The sequence below is a fragment of the Trifolium pratense genome, linkage group LG6 (assembly GCF_020283565.1).
Source record: "Trifolium pratense cultivar HEN17-A07 linkage group LG6, ARS_RC_1.1, whole genome shotgun sequence".
Classification (NCBI taxonomy): domain Eukaryota; kingdom Viridiplantae; phylum Streptophyta; class Magnoliopsida; order Fabales; family Fabaceae; genus Trifolium; species Trifolium pratense.
In genome coordinates, this window is record NC_060064.1 from 4518996 (window position 1) to 4544143 (window position 25148).

Genomic DNA, 25148 nt, shown 5'->3' on the forward strand with positions numbered 1-25148 from the left:
TTGTAATTATTATTATTATTATTATTATTATTATTATTATTATTATTATTTTGGGTTATTATTCATTTACATTTGTTTGTTCATTTTATTATTTTTTGTATTTTATTGTTTTTTTTTCAAAAAGGTTAATGTTTTTGCTAATAATCTTTTGTCCAATCTTTGTAAATATAAGGAGTTGGTCAATTGTCAGGACTACTTTCTAATGTTAGTAAAAAAAATAGATAAAATAAAGTTTACTAATGGTTGTTATGTCCTGTATGATTTTTATCATATTCGATATTTGAGTATGAGTTAAGTTGGTTTATTTTTGCTCCAATAAGTTTCAAATTAATATAAATGTCAAATTCGATAATACAGTAGTTTTTTTGTAAGAGATAATAAAGTAGTTTATCCAACTCAAAATCCTCCAATGAGATTTATAATATAAATAAAAACTTATGTTTCAACATCGATTGTTTTCCATGGTCAATTATATGTTGTCATTTCCATAGTTATTTTGAAGAATGAGTTAAAGATATTGCTAATCAATGTTAATGAAGAAGATACCAAAGTAACTTCAAATCTGATGTATAAATAAGTTTTTTAAATGTATAAGCATCGATATATATATAATTCCTAGATAGTTGTGCAACCACTAATCTAACCACATTGTATGAGTATGACCATAAACCGTTTTCATAGTGACATGACAATTTATGGATTACCAACTTATTTTGGTAGATGCAATAGGATCCATTGTAATCTTTTCGAAATGTATAAACACATCTTTAATATCTATCTTATATTTACATCACTTTATTATATTTTTTTTTAAGGAACATCACTTTATTATTATTATTATTATTATTATTATTTTGTTTTTATTGATGTTATTATTATAATTTTCATAATACTTATTGTTTCAATTTATACGAATGATTTTTCAACATTATAATATAAAATACCGCATAACACCCGTCCATCGCACGGGTGTGGGACTAGTTTATTATATGTCTAAATAGTTTTGCTTCAAAAAAAAAATCTAAATAGTTTTTCTTAAAAAAAAAAGTCTAAATAGTTTATTCTTTTGGGTCTTGCTCATGCATGTTCCCTGAGGACACATGTTAAGAATTCAAAAGTAGAAACATTTTCTTAAATTTTGTATAATTAATTTGTTTTTTTTTATAAGCAAAAAATGAATTATAAGGAGTACAAGGGGTACTCAACCCTTACAATTCAGAAAAGTTCACTTTAGATGCGTTGAAAACAATCTAAAGGATTATTACGCCATTCAGAAAAAACTAAATTAACATTGTTCCCTGTTCGGCCTATAAACCAAAACCAAGAAAAATAAACAATTTGCTCCACTAAAGATGATATGTTGACACAGTCTCCTCTAAAAATAATGTTATTACGCGTACGCCAAATACTCCATGTCATCGCCAGCCAAATTATATGACGAATTCGCTTGCTATGATTGCCTTTTGCTAATTCACCAAACAAAGTGAAATGGCTTGTGACGTCCTCAAAAGGGATGACATTAGTGCCCAACCAAACAAATATTTTCTGCCAAATTTGTGAAGTAATGCAACAAGTGAAAAAAATGTGTTGTATGTCCTCTACCTCTTTGAAGCAAAATACGCAACTTCTCTCATGATTATTCGTGATAATACCTTTGCAAAATAAAGCCTCCCGGGTTGGTAATTTTTCAAGTAACAACCGCCAACCGAAAACGCTAACTTTTGATGGAACATTGTTCTTCCATAATCTTTTCAATGCTGCCACTGTATAATTAATTTGTGATCAAATTTAAAATGTAAAGTAAATGCATTAATTATGATAAAATATTTCCTTTTTTGAATCACTAACATGTGCCCTTAAGGTGCATTTTAGCTTTTCCCTATTTTTTTTCTTAGTTAAATAAATGTGATTTTTCACTAAACTCGAAGGATAAATGTGATTTTTCACTTTCACATAATTTACGGTGTATTTTATTTTCTCGTCTTAAGGTAATTTTTATTCTTCTCGTTTTAGTACGATGTATTTGATTTTCCATCTTGGTAGGATGTAATATGCTGAACAAGGTTAACAACTGGAGGAGAAGAATATTGAAGTGTAAACAGTGCTTAATTTGCTGAATTTTGTTGGTTTTTTTTGGTATTAATTTTGTTGGATTTACTTTAATGATTTTTTTTACAATATTTTAATGAGTTATTACCAATAGATTGGTAGACGAATTGTATTTTACAACTTAATATTTTTATTACTACCTGTGACTTAAGTTTTTTATTGCTAAGATACATTTGAAAGTTGCTTATAAAAAAATACATTTGAAAGTTACTTGATACCTCTTTCTTAAGTTGGAAAGTTGTACGAGTTTTATTAATGGAGAACAGTACCATGAAATGTTTTTTTGTTGTGATTGTGTACCTCAAAAAGCAAATGGTTGAACTAATTTAATAATCACAAAATATCATTTTATTTTTAAGAAGCCAAATAAATATATTAAATCAAATTAAGCACAAGATGTGCCTAAAGATAAAAATTTGTAACAAAGAAAAAACAAATAATATACACAGTCCTGTGTTGAGCTCTATACAAACTTTTGGATTTAGCATCTAATGATTTAAATCGAAACAAAAACTTTTTTCATTGCCTTAAACGACCATCAGACTTGATTTTGGTGGTAAAAATTAACCTAACTTGTCATATAGTAACTACTTTGCCATTAAAAACTCTATAATTTATAGCTTTTTAAACAGAGCAGATTGAGGCTAACCAAATTACTTCTAAGCATGTCTTAATATTTCTGCAGAAACCATGAGCCCCACAAAATGGGGATGCCAACGACATTGCATTATCAGAAAGACACACACATGATCTCCAACCAGGAAATTATGTCGCTCCAAACCGCACCAAAAATGGGGCAATTCAGAAATAAAAATGATGGATATCTTCAATAGCATCACAACTAGCTCAGCATAACAGGAAAACATAGTAAACATCCACGCATAAAAAGATTAAGCTTGTGGGTAACCTGTCATTAATAAACCGTCAAGCAAAAGTGGAAACTTTTGATGGTACAAAGTTATTCCAAATAAGATCGATATGAGGAGACTTCTCTTATTGATATAGGTGAGTGATCAACAAATAATAAGCTTCGCCTATTGAATAATCTGTATCAGAATTGGATATTCACTCTCAGTTATCAGAAGAATTAATATACAATACGACATTAGCCACCAAATTTAATCTAATAGTGATGAGTTTAAAAATAGTAGTAAGTATAAAGTTCTATATTCAAACCTCCTCAACTCTAATGTAAAAAAAAAAAAACAAAACAAATGTTTGAATTAATTTAGACAACGACAACTTTATATATATATATATATATATATATATATATATATATATATATATATATATATATATATGTGTGTGTGTGTGTGTGTGTTATATAAGCGCTGGTGGTTTCACACTGTGAAAGAGAGTTTAACATGGTGAAGTGAAGCTATATGGATTAAATTAAAGCATTTGGTTTAATTAGATAATAATGATGAAGTTTGTCTGTTCATATATTATGACGGGTTTAATTTAATTAACAAACAAGGTCATAAAGAAAAAAAAAATACTAATCACAAATGAAAACAGCTCCTCATATTGCTCCTGGTACAATTTGCTATATATAATATATAACAGTGTCAAAATTGGGCTATAGTTACCCATTATATATTCTATATGTATTTATATAAATTTCAACATAATAATAATAATTCCTTCAAAAAAACATAATAATAATAATAATAATAATAATAATAATAATAAGCTAATAAAAGATAATCATATAAATAAAAGAGCTTCTCATATTGCTCCTTAGACAATTTGCTTGTATATATAACAGTATAAAAATTGGGCTATATATTTTTTAAAATGTAATTGGACTATATAGTTACCCATTATATTATTTGTATTTATTTATGTACTTAATTAATAATATTTTGCCCAGTAAATTTAAGTCAGTTGACAGGACATTGCATTATACATGCAGGGAATTGAGGTTCGAAACTCGATCATCCCACTTATCCACCTCAAGACTGAAATTTTCAGTCATTAGACTACTTGACAAAAAAAAAAAACTCAGTATTTATTTATGTTCTTAATTGGTATATATAGTTACTAATAAGATATTAAACTAAAATGATTAATCAATTTTCTCTATTAGAAGGGAAAAAATAGTAAAAATTAGAAAATAAAAAATGGAAATAAAGTTCATGTAACTGCATTGACCACCATGAGAAAGAAACGAGGCACACACACACACCACACGAATATTAATTTTTGACATGAGTGGATTGTTCATACTTTTGTTGGGGTCCTTTGTTTGTTTGTACGTGGAAGTTGAAAGCGATGGAAATTGTTTCCACTCACTCTCACTCATGATCATCAACAAATACCCAAATTCGAGTACCAAAAATAGAGCATTGCTCTTTCCAAGCATATTGTAAGAATATGCCATGGGGAATTAGGAATTGCGTTTTAAAGTCTACGCATTAAAAATAGAATGTACCAGACCAGTAGTACAAATAGAGTGATCAAGGATAATTAAATACTATGCCATAATAGTAATAATTAGAATAGTACCCTTTCCTTCCTTTTTTTTATTCCTAAAGTGTGTTTGTTTCACCGATTGTTAGTTAATTCAGTGGTGATTGACGTTGAAATTTGTATGAAGGATTACAGTTTCATCTCTCACAACTATAATTGGAAGGAGACCGAAACCAATTGATATCAGGACCGACCCCGTTTCATGGTTAAAAAAATTATTCTTTGAAACGGAGAGATTACATATATAGATTTTCAAGTTTGTTACAAAGTTAGAAGATTTTCATAAAAAACTAACTTTCACTTTACTATATTTTTTTTTTGTTCAAGTAGTTGGATAAATTTTTTATCCTAAAGGTAAATAAGTAGAGTATTCGGGTTCGAACCCCAATTCCTGCCTAGATAAGTGATGTCCCTACCAACTTAGTTAGGCTCAAAGAAAACACTTTTCCATGATTTCAATCCTAAAAAATGAGTGAAAATATAATATTCTCATGAAGATAAGAATAAAAATTGAAATAACTACCCTACCCACATACCAACTCTTACAAATAATTTTCAAGAAAAGTTATTTCTAAAAGTAAAATTCTCAACCGTGAAATAAATGCCCCCTAAATGTAATGACAAACACAACTAAAACTCATATAACCGTAAAATTCTACATTTAAACTCAGGTGAAAGTGTCTGTCTTAAGAATATCGATATTTGCTGACTATAAAATGCGGGCGTAGTAATAATAATACTAGCAGGGCACAAGTCCATCTTTTCTTTTTCGAATTGGTGTTCTAATCTTATTGCATGTCTACAAAGTATATAAACATTTTGTATTGAATTGTAAGGGATTGAGTACCCCTTATACTCCTTTATAATTCAAATTTGCTTATAAAAAAAAATACTAGCAAATATTATTTTTTTGGATTACTAAAATATATGTACGAAATTTTCACCGTCATTAGTGATGATTAATCTCTAACCATTTATTATTGAATCTCTAACCATTTATTCAAGGATTAAAATTCTTACTACTTAAACCATTTTTTAAGGGCTACTTCTTAAATCAATTTATTGATAATATATAATAACGATGGTCATGCTAATATCATACAATTTTATTTTTTAGGGTAAATTAAATATCCTCTACACATTTCTACCAAAAAAAAAAAATCCTCTACACATAATTGTAAACTAATTTATCAAAAAATTAAACGCAGAACCTTAGCTAAATTAGAAGAAATATCTGTTATCTATCTAAATATTCTCCATAATTCTCATACAATTTTAACGCGCCAAATAAAAGTTGATATGACTCATCAAAAGATTAATATGACACGTGCATTAGGAATTGTCAAGCGTAGAGAAAGTTCTCAAATATGTTAAATACAACATCGTACCACAGAGTGGTCAAAGTCCATGCTGGAGAAATAGTGAAAACGCCCTCCTTCTTATGTTAGGTTCCTCTCATTTTGAAGATATTTTTGTCACATTCTCCCTCTGTCAAAGTTTGCTCAATAATTTTTGCTTATTTAAGTACTATAATTTTGGCAAAATTAACCTGTAGTCTCTTAATCTATTATTTATATGTTTAAGAGTTTCTCTCTCATAGTTTTATTCCTATGTGGCACCATTTCATTGATCCATGTCTTATGTGGCATTCTAATATTTCTCCAATTCCTATGTGGCTAACTATGAAGGCCTTTGCAATTTCTCTAATACATGATGATATCATTTTACTTAGAATCTTTGGCTAATTTGGAAATTCAATCATTTCTCAATTATTGTTTATAAATCGTATTTAATGCACCTATTAAAAATAATTTTAAAAGAAAATAACTCAAATTCAAATATAAATAATTATATCTCATTAATATATATATATATATATATATATATATATATATATATATAGGGGGCTGCTAACTTAGACCCAGTTGGGTCTAAATTAGCAAAGTGCACCTTTTCAGTTGGACCAAAATACCCATTCTTTTTAATTAATTAACCAAATTACCATCAATGGACGCGGATCCAGTGTCGCGCGCGTACCGCAGGACCATGGTTACAGGCCGTTGATTTCCATCAGACAGCCAAGATCTGATCTCATCAAGACTGTCTGATCAATCAGACATCCCAGATCATCCGAATCCATCAGATTCCAGCGCGTGCACCACACTGGATTACACCCTGGAGAGAGAAGAATCTACTTTTTAAAAGCAGGACACGTGTCGCTGTCTGATTGGCTGGGCGTGATTTTTTTCCATTTAATACTTTGAACTCAATTATTTCGTTGTAAATTAATTTTTTATTTTTTATTTTTATACCAAAATTCATAATTTTTTTTTCTCTACAAATAGAGACTTGGTTCGTTTGATTTGGACACAGAAAAAAAAACCCAATTTTTCACTACCTTAATCTCATTTTTCACTACCTTACATCAACTCACTGAAACCATTCTACCAGGAAAATGGTTTCAGATTACAACTCTCTGAAACCATTGTACCAGATAAATGGTTTCAGAAGCAAACACAATTAATAAATTACTCACTGAAACCATTCTACCAGTAAAATAGTTTCAGAGTACAACTATGTGCAACCATTCTACAAGCTAAATGGTTTCAGAAGCAAATAACTAATAATCAACTTACTGAAACCATTCTACCAGCAAAATGGTTTCAGATTACAACTCTCTGAAACCATTGTACCAGATAAATGGTTTCAGAAGCAAACACAATTAATAAATTACTCATTGAAACCATTCTACCAGTAAAATGGTTTCAGAATACAACTATGTGCAACCATTCTACCAGTAAAATGGTTTCAGAAGCAAACATTAGTTTTTAATTACCGTTTTATCTCATTTAATTAACTAAAAATAGTTTCAGGTCTCCAAAAATTTCATAAAATATACCAAAAGTTCCAAAATATTATCTACTATTTTCCTGGTATAATGGTTTCAGTGAGTTGGTTGAGTGGTGCGTGTTAAATTACAACACACAAGTAACGTATTTAGTAGACAAAAAATGAGATTAAGGTAGTGAAAAATTGCATTTTTTTTTCGGTGTCCAAATCAAACGAACCAAGTCTCTATTTGTAGAAAAAAAAATTATGAATTTTGGTATAAAAAAAAAAAATAAAAAATTAATTTACAACGAAATAATTGAGTTCAAAGTATTAAATGAACAAAAATCACGTCCAGCCAACCATTGTGTGACACGTGTCCTACTTTTAAAAAGCAAATTTTTCTCTCTCCAGGTTATAATCCAGTGTGGCGCACGCGCTGGAATCTGATGGATCAGGATGATCTGGGCTGTCGGATTGATCAGACAGTCTTGATGAGATCAGATATTGGCTGTCTGATGGAAATCAACGGTCTGTAACCATGGTCCTTCGGTACGCGCGCGACACTGGATCCGCGTCTATTAATGGGTATTTTGGTTATTTAATTAAAAAGAATGGGTATTTTGGTCCAATTGAAAAGGTGCACCTTGCTAACTTAGACCTAACTAGGGTCTAAGTTAGAAAACCCCATATATATATATATATATATATATATATATATATATATATATATATATATATATTAATATAATACATAATATTATATTAATATTATATTAAGAAGTCACAACTTTTTTTATATAGGAATTAAGGTGCACTGGCAAATAGCTACAACAGTTCAATTGTTGAACTCTTTCAAAATTGAGAGTGCTTCTCAAACAAAGACGGAAAGAAAAAGAAGAAGTGGACAATTCACGAGTTAAATTGATAAAGAACTATAACTGCATGAGGCCGATATGATTACACAAATGAATATAGAGTCAGAGACTTAACTGTTCCGGCAACAGATTTTGAGGGTATGAAAGTGTTTGCCTTAAATCTGGACAATCCAAAATCACAAACCTGAGCTTGAAATGAAAAAAGAAATCACCTACATGTACAAAATTTTATGAAAACTCAATAAATTGCTATATTAGTTTCATTCCACCTTCACAGTCCAATTTTTGTCCACTAACAAGTTTGGTGATTTGAGATCCCAGTGCACGATTGGAGGTTTCAGACAATGGAGATAATTCATTCCTTTAGCCTGCAATCGGACAAACGATATATCATGTACAAGATAAATATTTAGTGTGACAAATTAACAATATCTGACAAATTAACGATTGTATTTTTTTTTAATCATATGTTTACTTATTAAAAAAGAATTGTTGTTCATATTATTTTTTATTGGATTTAAATCATGCTTATAAATGTTTTTTTACTATTATTTATAAATAAATGTTGTACTCTATTTTTTTACTCATTATTTTTTTATTTGTCTAATTTTTCATGTGATATTTAACAAATACACTGATAAAATAATAGAAACTCCTTGAATGACTATACTATATAATCAATTGGAAAAATGTGGAATTGAGAAATTGATATGCTTAAAAAAAATTATTCTTAAACTTCATACTTATCAAGTAGAGAAAAATATGTCATTGTCTGAAATATAAAAGGAATGAAGTAATTGACTTCATAGATTATTTTTCTATTTCATTTTATTATTCTATTAATTATGGTTTACCTTAACGTGATTTTTCTAATAAAAAAAATACATAGTGATTTGTACCAAACAAAATATTAAAATACGGGGGTATTGATAAAAAAAAACCTACATGGAGGTATTAAGCAAAAAATAACTTACACGGGGTGAGACATACATTTGTAGATTTTATTATATAAAAAATACGATATCAATTGAAAGCAGGGAAAGTAACAATGATTTTATATATATAAAAAAAAATTAAAAGCAATAATATCATGTATTACTTTATTTTTATTCTTCATACATCACTGTAAAATAAACAAATAAAAATAAAAACAAATAGATACATTTTTTAAAATTTGCACATTAACAAATGAGATATGCTTAAAAAAATTATATAATTTTTTTTTGTGTCAAGCAAATGACAAACAATTCTACTGTTCATTACTTTTAAATAAATAATATTAAAATTAAAATCGCCTCATTTTGCTTCTCAAATGTGAAATTTTTTCACACGGGGACATGAGATAAAATACTCCTGAAGAAAACAAATGTCTAAAGGAGAGAGATGACGATTAAGAACAAATATATTAACCGTTAGATTAGTTTTTGCATAATGACATTTTTTTTTATGAACATGTGAGTTGAGAACGGGGAGTGGAGTATCACTCTCCATTATGTCATTTCTCCTTAAAATCTCCAAAATTTGGATCTTTTATCATATTTAAATAAACTATTACATTAAATATAAAATTAATTTTACAAATAATTAAAAAAATCACAATATTAAAATTTTAATAATCAATATTTTTCATGTGTGAAAAAAAATGATCTATATTTTTCATAGAACATTAACCCGGGCGATAGCACGGGTAAGTTATACTAGTTTAATTTATGCAATAATTTAAAAATTCGAGAAGAGAAGAAAGAAGATGAAGTTATTGTTTCAAAGAATTAAGGAGATTCAAAATAGAATCATGTCGATGAAAGATATTATATCATTAATATCATAATTTTTTATCAAAATAATCTTAATTTTTTTTTTTTGAACCACCAAAATAATCTTAATTTAAATAAAGAAAACTGTGTTTTATTATAATTTCTGATTATATATGCTTTCACCACAATCATGATAACCAAAACAAACCATAGCTTTTACTAAAATTATGGTAATTCACTGTGATTCCAAGGCATAGCTTTGTTGCCGTGGTTCATTCATGGATAAAAATAAACAAGAAGCTAATTGGAAAACAAATTTTCTTATACACTTTCCTCATTCACTATAAATTTTCAAGAAAATTTCAGGACTCTTGTGCACAGCAAACAACTTGAGAATATGTACATATCCCTCTTGCTCCATATGGAGAATACTATCTACTTTTTTTTGATACATAAGTCAGAACCAATAAGTTATGCATGCATATCAAGCAGGAACAATCTAAGAGGGAGCTTTAACTGGCATGCACTTTTTGGGAGAGCAAAGCTTCAAGTGATGAATGGTCAGTGACAGGGGCACTACTAGTGAAGTTTTGGCATACAAAAGCTACAACCTTACGCGACTGCATAATTATTCTTAGCCATTAGAGCAATATTGCTGTTATTTAGTTCCCAAAATTTAATCTCTTCTCTGATGATAACTCATAAGCAATACAATTATGAGCAATGTTGATAAAAATCTATAAATTAGTACCTAAAAAATGCAAAGAAATGATATTATATGAACACAAGTTTTTCTCTTCCTACTACTTCTTCGCCTTGGAGCTTTTCAATCATCCTTTCACGCCCACTTTGAAACCACACAGGATTAGACTTCCAATCCAGTGAGTAAGAAGATTTCCAATAGGGACTCACAACTATTTGCTCAAGTTTGTGGGCATATTTTAGAACATTCATAACAAACTCAATTTCAAACCAATTACCAACACAACCTCCAAATTCAATAACTTTTAGTTCGTCATGAGAGAATACTTCAACATCCCTAATATCTTTCTGTTCTTCAAAGAGTATTGGCGCCTCAAGCTGACAAGATAAAATTAAAATGACAACATGAATGTTTGAACCAATGAATACAAATCAAAATAGTATCTAAACAAATTATCTAAACTAATAAAAAATTGTAATATTATAAAACTGAGTTGCAACTACTTAGAGGAATCAAATTAAAAGTTAGATTTGTAAAGAAAACGGGTGGGCAAGTAAATATAAAAAAGTTTGAACTGTAAACTTATTTTTAAAGTCATGGATAAAAATTAGAAGGATAACCATTAAAAAAATAAACCAATCATGTCCACTCACCATGACCGAAAGTTTCTGCAAAAGAGGAGAAGCTTGAAGAATGTTTAAAACCACCATAAGATCACAATCTTCGTCTGAAGACAAGCCATACAAGCCAAGGACGAACTCCAGTTGTTTAAGATGTTTGAGTGGTTGAGCTATTTTTAGGGAAGTTGTTACCTGAACAAGGACATGCATGGTTCAAATTATAATTCAAAAGACAAAGAAATGCAAAATAAAATCACTCTTCCAACACTTTATGACTAACCGTAGTATAAAATATTTCCACACGCATAATCTCAAGTTCAGGAAAAGTTGCACAGAGAGCAAATACATCAAGATATTCTTTAAATGAAACGGAGAAGTCGATTCTCCTCAGCACATGGGTATTATAGATGTTCAAGGCAGACAGATCACTTCCCCAACAGTCTAATGAAGTGAGTTTAATGGAGTAAAGTCACAGTCGGTGGGATGACAAACAAGACAATTTTCAAGACGCAGATGTTTTATGGTTGAAACATTAGTCTCTGAAAATAAGGCAAAGTCAAATTTATAATCTTTGTCACGGGTTGTGCAATAACGCCCATAAGGTTTCCCTAGAAAGAGTAGATTGATTCTCTCTACTCCCCTTGCAATTGCAAAACTTATCCATCGATCAATAGTGTTGCTTTGTTCACAACCTAAATAGAAGTTTACCGAGAAAGAATCAATCGCTGTGCCAGGAAAATTCTTGACAAATTGATCTACTCGTTTTACAAATTCTTTCAAACTCAAATCCAAATTGACACAATATACATCAGTGACATCAATGAGATGCCCTGTTTCTATTAGTTCCTTCTCGCTTCCAAGCACATTGTGTATATCAAAGTATAAATCTTTCCTTCGACCCCAAAGCTTAGACCACCTTTTAGACAATACACTTGTTTTCAACAAATCTTTAATAAACAACATAGCGAGGATATACGACAAGATGTCATCAGGTAATTCACTAATGCGATCATCCATTTTATCTCAAGCAAGTTCAAAAATAGTCACACAATGTATCTGAAAGAAAGAAAAAACAATTATAAATATTAATTTTCGTAAAAATCTCTATGCTAAGCTACTTAATTATGATTATGTTAGTATGTTCTATTGCATTACAAAGCTAGCTTATTTCTTCACTTTGATCTATTTCAAACTACTCATAGTAAATTAAATTTCAACAAAACAAAACATTGAGCAATAAATAATAAGAAAATTGAAATAAGAGATAGAGATGAAAAGTCACTAACCGAAGAAGAAGAAGAAGAAGTGAATCGGAGGAAGAGGAATTGAAGCCAGCGGCAATACAATCGTAATTCCTAATTCATAACCTAACCACCATGTATGTATATGTACCGTGCTGTGCGTTTATCTGTGACCTTCCTATTTCCCTTATGCATTATATGGATTTATGTGACCTTCCCAATGACAAATACCATACATGTTTCGGTACATGGATAATGCAAAAACAGTGGTCCCGGGATTTATACTTTTGATGTATTGAATGCACATATTTTGAGACAAAATTTTTATTTTAACATTCTTAACTTAACCAGTGCTCTGGGGGCACTGTTTAACATTTTCCTATTATTTATTAAATATCATACATGTTCAGTGCATATAAATTAATTATTTTTTTACTAATCCCCTATTTTCTCTGTTCACAAACAAAAATGATTCCCTTATTTGTTGGGTTGAGATTTTTAAAAGACTATTCTGCTTCTTAGATAAAAATCTCAAATTTTAAAAGATTTCGTAGGATTGTATTGATTTTTTTAAGACTTTTTGAATAAACTTTTTTACATTTGGGATTTTTTAATTTGGAAGGGTCCGTTTGTTACGGATTAAAAAAATAGTGATTTTAGTATAATATAATTTAGAGATTGTCCCCGTGAGCTTAGTTCAGTTGGTAGAGACATCGCACTATATGTGCAGAGTTCGAATCCGGGACACTTCAATCATTTACCTTTTGAAAGTGGATTTTCTAGCAATTAGGCTACTTGACAAAAAAAATTAAAATTTAAAGATTAATTTTTAGAGATTTTATAGAAAAAGTATAATTTATTTGTGTTTGTTTATTAGGGTAAGAATCATTAATTTAGGGGAAGGATGTTGAAAGCTCGACAGATAGCTCCATCAGAGAACGGAAAGAGGACTCTTAGAGATTTTAGTCGTGCCTGGGGGCGGGTAAGTAGATTATTTTTCGAGATTATTTATACTGTACTAGTATTATACTATACTCTGATTATACCTACCATCTGGTGTTTTGTTTGTTGATTGGTACGTAGTGTTTGTTATAATTCCTGATTAGTCCTTTCCATTTTCTAAACTATCACAATCTTTATTCAAAAGTTATTATGAATTGTAGAATTTGACATGTTGTGTTTGTTTGATGGGGAGAATTGAATGGGAGGGAGGGAAGATTTGAAAAAACAATTAGAGATGACAAAGAATTTGACATGTTTGTGCTGAAATTTGATAAACTTGTTGCAAATAACTCTTTGTCAGGAAGCTCCGCCGCTTCATTTTCTGGTAGAATGTGCCACCCGATATGCTCTTTTTCTTGTCTCTGGCATTAATGACATTGACTGTTCCGTCACCCCTTTACATCTCATGATGCTATATCCAACTCAAATGTGACTGACAAGCTATTGAATTTCCTCGAGAAGAATTTTGAGCCACCATTCCATCGCCATTTTCTTACAACTGCTGATCCGATTTTGGGACACGAGATCATATTGAAATTGAGACTGAGTTGCTGACATGGTTCTCTGACCAGTAGTGTCATGCGTGGTTTGCGGGAGAAAATTTACGAATTCATCCATTTGCTTATATGACTCCTTGCTAACCCAAACATTTGATTATGTGCAGTATAAAGATTTGGACGACGCCCAACGCCATCTGGCGCGCCTTTACAACGACCAAATGCATACTAAATTTCCAAGCCATGACTTCGTTGCCACAGTTCATTCATGGAGAAAAATAAAAGATTAATTGGAAAACAAATTTTCTTATACACTTTCCTCATTCTGTATAATTTTTTAAGAAAATTTCAGGACTTTTGTGCACAAGCAAAAGACTTGAGTATATTTACAAATCCCTCTTACTCCATTGAGAATTACATCTACTTTTATTTGATCCATAAGTCAGAACCAATATTATGCATATCAAGCAGGAACAATTTAAGAGTGAGCTTTAACTGGCACACACTTTTTGGGAGAGCAAAGCTTCAAGTGATGAATGATCAGTGACCGGGGCGCTACAAGTGAAGTTTTGACATACAAGAGCTACAACCTTGCTGGCTGCATTGTTATTCTTTGCCATTAGAGCAATATTACTGTTATTTACTTCCCAAAATTCAATCTCTTCTTTGTTGTTGGGATCTATATGAATAACCTACAATCAACGCCAGTGCCAATGTTATCAATGACAACGAGAATGAAATATGGAGACATTAACTTTATAAAGAATAACTTTGCTCACTGTTCTGTTGGGATCATATATTGCGTGAGCTGTAGCAAGCATGCTTTCAAATTCCTCGGAAGTCCTTTCACCCACAACTACCACTTGCTTCCGGGAAGGTACGCGCAGCATGTCTGCTGCACAACACATTAAAGGCACTGCCATAGCTGTATCTTTCAATCTTTTCTCAAAAACTGCCTGCAATACCGTTTAAAGGGAATCCTAATCAGTTGCAACAGACTTAGTGGACACATAATAGATAATATATTCATTCCCACTAATAATCCGATCCCACCATTGTCAACGCATACACAAGAAGAGAAGAAACAGTTTTTTAGGAGGAAAGAGAGGAGGGTTTACATACCAATAGATGTTCTGCATTTCGCTTATAATAATCAGCCTTACTTCCAGAACCCATGGAAGCCAACCTTATAAGATTTATTGCGGAGACCGAGTTCCCTGAGGGCTCTGCCCCGTCATGGTCTTCCTTCACTCGGAGAAGAACCGAAGAATCTTCTCCTGTATTATTGAAATATCCACCCCCCTCCCTATCAAGAAACAAAGAATCCTGCAAAGCAACTCATCTCATTAGCCACTGTAGGCCTGCCTGGCAAGAAAATAAATGAAATTTCCATCAAGTCCAGACATCAATCTTTACCTGGGTTTCCTGCAATTCAATGGCCCATAAAAGCCAGTGGATTTCACCCCCAAATTCATATAGATCCAGTAATCCAGAAATCATAAAGGCATAATCATCCAAGAAACCAGGAGCTTTAGATGGAGAATTTCTGAAACTATGTTTTAGCCTGTGCGTCTCTGCATTGTAAAGTTGATTCCTAATAAAGGATGCTGCTTTACCTGCTATTCTCAAGTACTCCTCTGGCTGGAATTTACACAATCAAAAGGAGGAGAAAATTAAAGACGTAATCAATTACTGAACAGCGAAGAGTCAATTTTGCTACGTGCTCCCCCAACAGCCTCACCAAAAATTTCTTCATACTTTCAACTGGCAATTCCCATTAAGAATTTAAGAAAGCCAGAAACTACTCATTGTCCAAAGCAAGAATTGCGATTAACAGTATAAAATTGTAAACTTATGGCGATGATAGTTTATAGACATCTTTCAGGAAGCAACATAATAAGAGGTCCGTCTCCCTTCTTTTTAAATATCGATAGTTATTAAGCTGAAATAAAATGTCAAAGGGTCTATAACTACGCCACTACATTTATCGAGGAAAAGACTTACTTCAGTACCAACAACAGGAAAGTTGAACTTGATCCCTTCAGCTTCACCCTTTAGAATCTTGGAAGCCCTAGCAAAAGATGAGATTGCCAACCCATTCCAAGATACAATAACCTAGAAACATAGGATATATTTTCTTGAGAGTTGTGAGCATACATAAAAAGTTTAGGATTTGGCTCCTCTGAAGTGAAGAGTAAAAAGAGAAAATCAATGGTTGATATTTCAACATACCCTTAATATGTTATGTATGTAAATATAATATTAACCATTGATTTGTTCATCAACAAGCCAGATTAAAAAGTTCAAACCTAAATCATTATAGGTGGATCATAGATAAATATATTTCTTAAGGGAATACCTTATACCTTATCATCCAAATGTGGCTTTGGGCGCCTCAACCTTACTTCAAACAACTTACGCCTGCATTCTCCAAGAATTTCTTGATATGTCTCAATTGACATGCCATATTTTGATGCCATTTCTGAAGGATCCTTTCTCTCAATCAGGACATTCTGTCCTTTGAATTCATTGTGAGGATCACTCATTTCAGATAGGTCACAGTTACCCATCTGTTTTATGTAATAGTGCTCCGCAAAAAGAGCAGCGTGCTCTCCAAGTAAGTCTTCAACCTAAACAGAACAAACTAGGTTAAGAGCGAGTTAAAAATATAGAAAATAATTGATCATTAATTACACAACATTATGAAAAAATAAGACAATGTTGGCAAAGACATAAATATGTTCCGAAAAACGGACACTGAAGCTCAAACCTCAATTTTTATCTAGAAAAAATAATCTCCATGATTTATTTGCTTATTATTAATCTGGATATTCAATTTGGAGATACAACAAAGTACAATGAAAGGGTGAAAATAAGTCAGGCCGTCTAATTAAGAAACAAGATAGAAAAACGGTTATTTTCTGCAAGAGAACCATAAATTGATTTATATTCAATTGACTGCCACATCAGTGGACCATCGGACCACACCGGTAACTTGAAAACCGTCTCATAGAATTTTATGTCATCCCCAGGCACTGTACGATTTTGGACCCAATTGAAAGATAATTTTTTGTAATTAACTTATTGGATCAATTTCTTTTGGGGAGCAAGATAAAAATTATGTGTTTTCAGGGACCTATAATGCAATTAGCCATGAGAAATATCTTAAGGAAATGCAGATAAAACTTGAATGACAGACCTCTTTGTTGGTCCATATGTAAAAGGCTCCTTCCTTTTTTCGTGTATCCCCTTCATTCTCGGCACTGTCAGCATCCTCTGCTGAAAAAATTTCACCTTCTGGACCAATCATATCTCTCCTCAAATAGTCGAGGATATCCCGTGATATAGATGAATAGAAGGTATCTTTTGTGATAGAAAAAGCATCTAAATAAACATTAGCAAGCTGCCCTTGATCATAAAGCATCTTCTCAAAATGTGGAACTGCAAGGATATAACAGCTCAACAATTTAATTATCTTTACAACATTTGAGAATAGAGAGCATTGAATAGTACAACACATCCTAATTAACACAGAAAAATTAAAATTCTCAGGAATATGCACATATGAATACAATATACTATAGCTCATAGACATATCAGATACAACTGATGGTCGTCTAAGAAAAAATTACCATGCCAGCATTCATCCACGCTATATCTGTGAAACCCTCCTCCAACATGATCGTGGACGCCTCCTTTTGCCATGCATTGCAAGGTAAAGTAAACCATTTTCTGACTTTCGTTAGCTCCATCTAACTTTCCGGTATCCTCCAACTTTTTAGAGTTGTAAAGCATCAAGTTGATCTCTACCGGTCTTGGAAATTTTGGTGCAGATCCAAAGCCACCGAATTCTGAATCATAGTTCTCAGAGAGCTTAAAGAAAATAGTAAGATAGAGTTATACTCAAGATTTGAAACCCTCAACATAAATCAACAAGAAGAATTCCAATAAATGAAGAGATATGAAAGTTTCTCACAGTAAAAGAAGAAATATTGCTTAATCTATGTTGTTACTATATAAAAGCCTAATAAATTACAAACACTAGTATTTTATCAGTCTTCAATTAAAATAAACTTTTATAAATGAGAAAACAAGATTGCTGTGTTTTTGACAACTTCCCACTTTCCCTTGTTCCTCATATACAGAAAAGAGAAAACACAGAGGATAGCAAGATTGAATTAACTGAAACCGTTTTTTTTTCTTCTTTTTTCCTTATATCCCTTTTTGTGTTAATTGAAAAATTAAACAAAAGAAGATGCACATAACCTTACCTGCTCTGAGCATAGACGTAATGCTTCGTCAGAAACACCATGAGGTAATTTACCAGAATCTGAACTACTAGACAATGCCTCAGAAAGCTGTTCAATTGCAAATGTTCCACTCTTAACTAGCATATCCCTTTTACTTTCCCAAGCCTCTTTTACCTTTCTGGAGAACACAGGAACAAAACAAATAGTATACAAGTAAGAACTCCAAGAACTAGAATAATGATTTTAAATCACTGACAGTAAGTTTTACACTTAGAAAATTGTAACAAGTCATCCAACAAAGTTATTGAGATAAGTCTGAGTAGGTTGATCATTTAAGCTGACATGTTCAATTATTCTAACCTGAGTATAGTCTTAAATCCAGGTCGGCCATATTTATCATCAGGGGGAAAGTAAGTTCCACCCATTAAAGGTTTCAAGTCAGGTGAAAGAAACACAGTCAGGGGCCAACCACCTCCACCATACAAAGCCTGCACATATGTCATGTATACCTGAAGAGAAAAAAAAAATCTTTTAGTGCATGAGTGCATCTTGTTACCGGGGTCCGGGGGAACACCCTATAATTCCTAACCATTCAAATTCCAGAGTCTTTCACAAAAATTTAGGATAATTCATAGAAACCATCTCTTTTGTCCCTTAAAATAGAACAACTAATATCCTTGTGTTGTGTGTGAATATGAGTATGGATAGATTGATCATGCTCTCACCTGATAATATCTTATATATGTATAAATTAAATCAAGAGTTAATTTACCTTATCAACATCGGGTCGTTCCTCTCGATCCACCTATTGCATTGATAACAACAGTATTGGAATAAACAAAGTAGAGCAACTTGGTAAGTAATGGTGATTGTTGATGTAAGAACTCAAAGCAAGAGAAAAACATAAAGTGACCAATTACCTTAATGCTAACAAACCAATCATTCAACAACTTGGCAATCCCCTCATCCTCAAAAGACTCAACCTCCATAACATGACACCTTAATCAAAATTTCCAAAACATCAAATGTTAAAATTAACTCATCAAAAATCGACATCAATAGTAGCAGTTGTAATAAGCCACACATACCAATGACAAGTGCTGTACCCAACTTCAAACCAAATTGCCACATGCAAACCACAAATTAATTACACAATCAAATTTCCTCAAAATAAAGGTTAAATGTGTTTTTTTTTTTTGTGTGTGTGTGTTAGTGTTAGGCAATAGGTAAATAAAATCTGACCAAAAATTGTTCCACCCAAAAATCGAACTCTTGGATTCTCCCGAAAGATTCGTTCATTGGTGAAGGTGTAGCTCATTAACTACTTGAGCCCAATAACTTGGCTAGTTGAATATGTTTTTAAGCTCTACTATTTTTCAAGTTTAGTCCCTATATAAATTTTGTTCAATTTTAGTCCCTAGGTACTAAATACTAAACACAGAGACTAAAAAACATTCATTTACTTTGTAAGAAGTTTCTAAAGTAGGGACTAAAATTGAATAAAATTTATGTAGCACTAAACTTAAAAACTCAAAATTTTATAGAACTAAAAGTATACTTAACAAAAAAAAAAAACTATAATTTTCAAATTAGAGAAATACTTGATAAGAAGATAGGTGCATCTCTGCGACGTGCTTCAGCAAAAGCTTCTTCTCCCCATGGATACCAATCAACCTTCAATGGAATCAGTGAATTAATTAATGATTAATAATTAAGTCAAAATTAAGTAAGATTGAAAAAAACAATTAGGGAAAAATGAATTACAGGGTTATGAGCGTGTTGAAGAAGATAAGGGCTTTGTTCTGAAGCGAGTCGATTGGAATGAGATGTAGCCATTGATAGAACCTTAGGAGCTGTAAAACGTGAAAATTTGAAAGGGAATCGTGAGTTTGTTTTAGTGACGGTAGAAGTGAAGTGTTGTTTGTGATAGAAAAAGCGATTAAGAACACCGATAGACCTTTGATGAAGCATAGAATAGAATAGAATTTAAGTGCGTTTTGAAGAAGCGAAAACCGAAAGAGAAAGTGTCACTGTTGTGTTGTTTTGTGTTTAGTTATTATCTCTCAGTTTCCAATTCGAATTGGTTGTGTTGTGTTGTAAGTTGCTGACTTGCTGCCACTGCCATGTACATTGCTTCTTCTCTCCTCAACACTTGGAACGGTTACGTTTATGACAAGTGGCTCTTGTTTGTCCTATCTTCTAAATGGATAAATATATTTTGGGCAAATAATAAAATGAATACGGAAATACAAACATGAAAAGAAGTGTGTTGGATAAAATGAAAATGAATAGAAAAACAAAGAGAAGTATGTGACAAAAAAAGACAATATTATTCACCATCTATATTTATTCCTACTTTCCACACAGGGGTAATATGGACACACAAACATGATTGTTGGATAAAAATGTAACTATCAATTAAAAGCAGCTTAACTCTTGCCTTCGATTATCATTGTTGGAAATCTTACATTTTTATAGGCCAAGATGTTAGAGTTGTGTGGTCTAAATTAGTCCCACATCGCTTATTTTATTTCTGTTATGTCTCATTAAGTGCTATATATATAGACATCTTGTAAACTTCTATATACCAAGTAATAAAGCTCTTCTCTAGTGCAACCGTGGACTAGGCACACACACTGTGTGCTGAACCACGTTATATCTTTGTGTCCTCTTTCTCTTTTTCTATTCTTCTCATTTCTTCTACTATTATTATTGCTCGATACTAACAACTGGTATCAAGAGCCTTTGGTTATTCCAAGGGAATTCCTTAGTTTAGAGGAATTAGTGGGAGTCTTCTCAGTTTAGAGGAGATAGTCGAGCAATGGCGTTAGAAGAAGGGAAGGTGAAGATTGAGAGGTTTGATGGCAGAGACTTCAGTTTCTGGAAGATGCAGATAGAGGATTATCTCTACCAGAAGAAGTTATATCAACCCTTGTCAGGGAAGAAGCCAGATGACATGAAGCAGGAAGATTGGGTTTTGTTAGATCGACAAGCTCTTGGCGTGATCAGATTGACATTGGCCAAGAATGTTGCATTCAACATTGTGAACGAGACGACTACTGCAGGTTTGATAAAGGCGTTATTAGATATGTACGAGAAGCCGTCTGCAGCCAACAAAGTATATTTGATGCGGCGGTTGTTCAACCTCAAGATGGGAGAAGGTATTTCTATAACTAATCATATTAATGAATTTAATACTATTCTCTCCCAGTTGGAATCAGTGCAGATTAAATTTGAGGATGAGGTGAAAGCACTGATCCTATTGTCATCACTACCGGATAGTTGGGATGCAACTGTTACAGCAGTCAGTAGTTCTACAGGGGATAACACATTGAAGCTCAATGACATCCGTAACTTGATCTTAAGCGAAGATGTTCGCAGGAGAGCCTCAGGGGAGTCTTCCAGTCATGTTTCTAATTCAGCATTGAATACTGAAAGCAGAGGAAGGACAACTCAAAAGTCTCAGAATGGTCGAGGTAGATCAAAGTCAAGAGGGAAAGGTCAGACAAAGTTTCGAAGTGATATTGTTTGTTGGAATTGTGACAAGATAGGCCACTTTACCAATCAGTGCAAGGCACCAAAGAAGAACAAGAGTCACAGAAATAAAAAGCATGATGATGATGAATCCGCAAATGCAGCAACTGATGAATTTGATGATGCATTAATATGTAGCTTGGATAGTCCTGTTGATTCATGGGTTATGGATTCAGGTGCGTCATTCCACACCACTCCTTGTAAAGAATTGTTATCTAATTATGTTTCTGGAAGGTTTGGAAAAGTTTATCTTGCAGATGGAAAACCTCTTGACATTGTCGGAAGGGGCAATATTGACATCAGGACCTCTAGTGGAACTCTTTGGACATTGCACAATGTCAGACACATTCCAGCCTTAAAAAGAAATCTGATATCTATAGGGCAGTTGGATAGTGAAGGACATTACACCACTTTTGGAGATGGAGCTTGGAAGGTAACAAAAGGTAATCTTGTTGTGGCTCGTGGTAAGAAGCAAGGGTCTCTTTACATGGTTGCAGATGAAGATATGATAGCAGTTACTGAGGTTGTCAATAATTCATCCTTATGGCATCAAAGACTTGGGCACATGAGTGAAAAAGGAATGAAACTTATGGCAACAAAGGGTAAGTTATCAAACTTGAAGCATGTTGATGTTGGTGTCTGTGAACATTGTATCTTTGGAAAGCAGAAAAAGGTTAGCTTCTCAAGAACAGGGAAGAATTCCAAAGTTGAAAAGCTAGAATTGGTGCATACAGATGTTTGGGGACCAGCTCCGGTGAAATCTATTGGAGGCTCATGCTATTACATCACCTTTATCGATGACTCCACCAGAAAGGTATGGGTTTATTTTCTTAAAAATAAATCAGATGTGTTTTCTGTATTTAAAAGGTGGAAAGTAGAAGTTGAAAATCAGACAGGTCTAAAGATTAAAAGTCTGAAATCTGATAATGGTGGAGAGTATGATAGTCAAGAGTTTAAAGATTTCTGTTCAGAACATGGGATCAGAATGATTAAGACAATACCAGGAACACCTGAACAAAATGGTGTTGCAGAAAGGATGAACAGAACCTTAAACGAAAGAGCTAGATGTATCCGGATCCAATCTGGTTTGCCTAAAGTATTTTGGGCAGAAGCAATAAACACAGCAGCATATCTCATCAATAGAGGACCATCAGTTCCTTTGAATTATCAATTGCCGGAAGAAGTATGGTCAGGAAAGGAGGTAAAACTTTCACATTTAAGAATCTTTGGTTGTGTTTCATATATACTAATTGACTCTTGTAATAGAGATAAACTGGACCCGAAAGCAAGAAAGTGTTATTTCATTGGTTATGGATCTGACATGTATGGCTACAGGTTTTGGGATGACCAAAACAAGAAAATCATCAGAAGCAGGAATGTCACTTTTAATGAAAATTTATTTTATAAGGACAGACTTTCTGCAGAATCTGTGGGTGCTAGTAAAGTACCAGAACTTCCTGAAAAGGCAACACTTGAAGAAATTTCAGAAAGTGATATAGCCATTAAAAGCCAGAATACAGGTATTGAGGTTGAGTCAGAATCAGAACCATCAACTCCTCCGAGAAGATCTAGCAGAATGTCAGTACCACCAGATAGGTATTCTCCCTCATTACATTATTTGTTGTTAACTGATGCTGGTGAACCAGAATGTTTTAGTGAAGCTATGCAGGGGAATGACTCTATTAAGTGGGAGCTAGCAATAAAAGATGAAATGACATCTCTTGAAAAGAATGGAACGTGGTCTTTGACCAAGTTGCCAAAAGAAAAGAAAGCTTTACATAATAGATGGGTCTACAGGTTAAAGGAAGAATCTGATGGTAGTAGAAGATACAAGGCGAGACTTGTGGTGAAAGGGTTTCAACAGAAACAGGGAATTGACTTCACAGAGATCTTCTCTCCTGTCGTCAAGATGACCACCATCAGAGTTATCTTGAGTATTGTAGCTGCAGAGAATCTTCACTTAGAGCAGTTAGATGTCAAAACTGCGTTTTTACATGGAGATTTAGAGGAAGACATTTACATGACTCAGCCAGAAGGTTTTGAAGTTCCAGGCAAGGAGAATCTTGTATGCAAGCTTAATAAGAGTTTATATGGCTTGAAACAAGCACCGAGACAGTGGTACAAAAAGTTTAATGAGTTTATGAGTAACTCAGGATTCAACAGATGTAACATGGACCATTGTTGCTATGTTAAGAAATATGCTAACAGTTATATTATTCTTGCTGTGTATGTTGATGACATGTTGATTGCAGGATCGAATATGGCAGAAATCAACAGGTTGAAGCAGAAGTTAGCAGAAAACTTTGAAATGAAGGATCTTGGTCCAGCTAAACAAATACTTGGTATGAGAATTCTCAGAAACAGATCAGAAGGAACTTTGAAATTGTCTCAGGAGAAATATATACACAAGTTACTTGATAGATTTAGCCTTGAAGATGCCAAGACCAGAAATACTCCTCTGGGATCTCATTTGAAGTTTTCAAAGAGTCAGTCTTCGCAGATAGATGAAGAAAAATGTTACATGTCAAAAGTACCATATGCGTCAGCAGTTGGGAGTTTGATGTATGCTATGGTGTGTACCAGACCTGATATAGCACATGCAGTGGGAGTTGTCAGTAGGTTCCTATCAAATCCAGCAAAGGAGCATTGGGAAGGTGTAAAATGGATACTCAGATATTTGAAGGGTACATCAGAGATGTGTTTGTGCTTCAGAAAAGGTAATATCTCCTTACAAGGTTTTTCAGATGCAGATTTGGGAGGAGATTTAGATACTCGAAAAAGCACCACCGGTTACATTTTCACTTTGGGAGGTACGGCTGTGAGTTGGAAGTCTAAACTTCAACATAGTGTTGCTCTCTCAACCACCGAAGCCGAGTACATAGCCATCTCAGAAGCAGCTAAGGAGATGATTTGGTTGCAAAATTTTCTCAAAGAATTGGGGAAAGAACAAGATGATGCTCCATTGTTCAGTGATAGTCAGAGTGCTCTATCTCTTGCTAAGAATCCAGTCTTCCATTCTAGATGCAAGCATATTCAATTGAAATACCATTTTATCAGGGAGCTAATAAATGATGGAGAGTTGTCATTGCTAAAGATCTCAGGATCAGAGAATCCAGCAGATATGTTAACCAAGACTGTCACTACTGACAAGCTGAGGCTTTGCATAACCTCAGCTGGCCTTCGAGGATAATTGAAGACGAAGGCGTTGCACTAGGGAATGAGCAGATGAGCTCAATGTTTACAAGAAGTTGTTGTT

At 32.8% G+C, this 25148-nt stretch overlaps 1 protein-coding gene, 1 long non-coding RNA gene and 1 pseudogene across 4 annotated transcripts; 1 reads left to right on the forward strand and 2 right to left on the reverse strand.

The window, feature by feature from the left end:
• Window positions 1–10657: 10657 nt before the first annotated feature.
• LOC123892647 lies at window positions 10658–12824 on the reverse strand (annotated as a pseudogene).
• A 691-nt stretch (window positions 12825–13515) lies between these two features.
• LOC123889228 lies at window positions 13516–14569 on the forward strand. The gene is made up of 2 exons (XR_006802435.1): window positions 13516–13591; window positions 13913–14569. It is a non-coding gene; the product is annotated as an uncharacterized LOC123889228 (long non-coding RNA).
• LOC123889226 (spermatogenesis-associated protein 20) lies at window positions 14378–20461 on the reverse strand. 3 transcript variants are annotated; one of them, XM_045938464.1, is made up of 16 exons: window positions 20316–20461; window positions 20123–20211; window positions 19960–20032; window positions 19447–19468; window positions 19279–19357; window positions 19131–19163; window positions 18719–18867; window positions 18380–18536; window positions 17741–17981; window positions 17308–17549; window positions 16475–16738; window positions 16113–16223; window positions 15525–15749; window positions 15231–15434; window positions 14888–15064; window positions 14378–14800 (listed from the first exon to the last, which is right to left on the reverse strand). In XM_045938464.1, exons 2-16 carry the CDS (start codon window positions 20192–20194, stop codon window positions 14600–14602), a joined length of 2250 nt encoding a protein of 749 aa, XP_045794420.1. In that variant the 5' UTR covers window positions 20195–20211; window positions 20316–20461; the 3' UTR covers window positions 14378–14599. The 3 variants fall into 3 exon arrangements, with proteins under 3 accessions (XP_045794420.1, XP_045794419.1, XP_045794421.1); XM_045938463.1 differs by having other exon boundaries at window positions 20123–20459; XM_045938465.1 differs by lacking the exons at window positions 19447–19468; window positions 20123–20211; window positions 20316–20461 and having other exon boundaries at window positions 19960–20023.
• Window positions 20462–25148: the final 4687 nt, after the last annotated feature.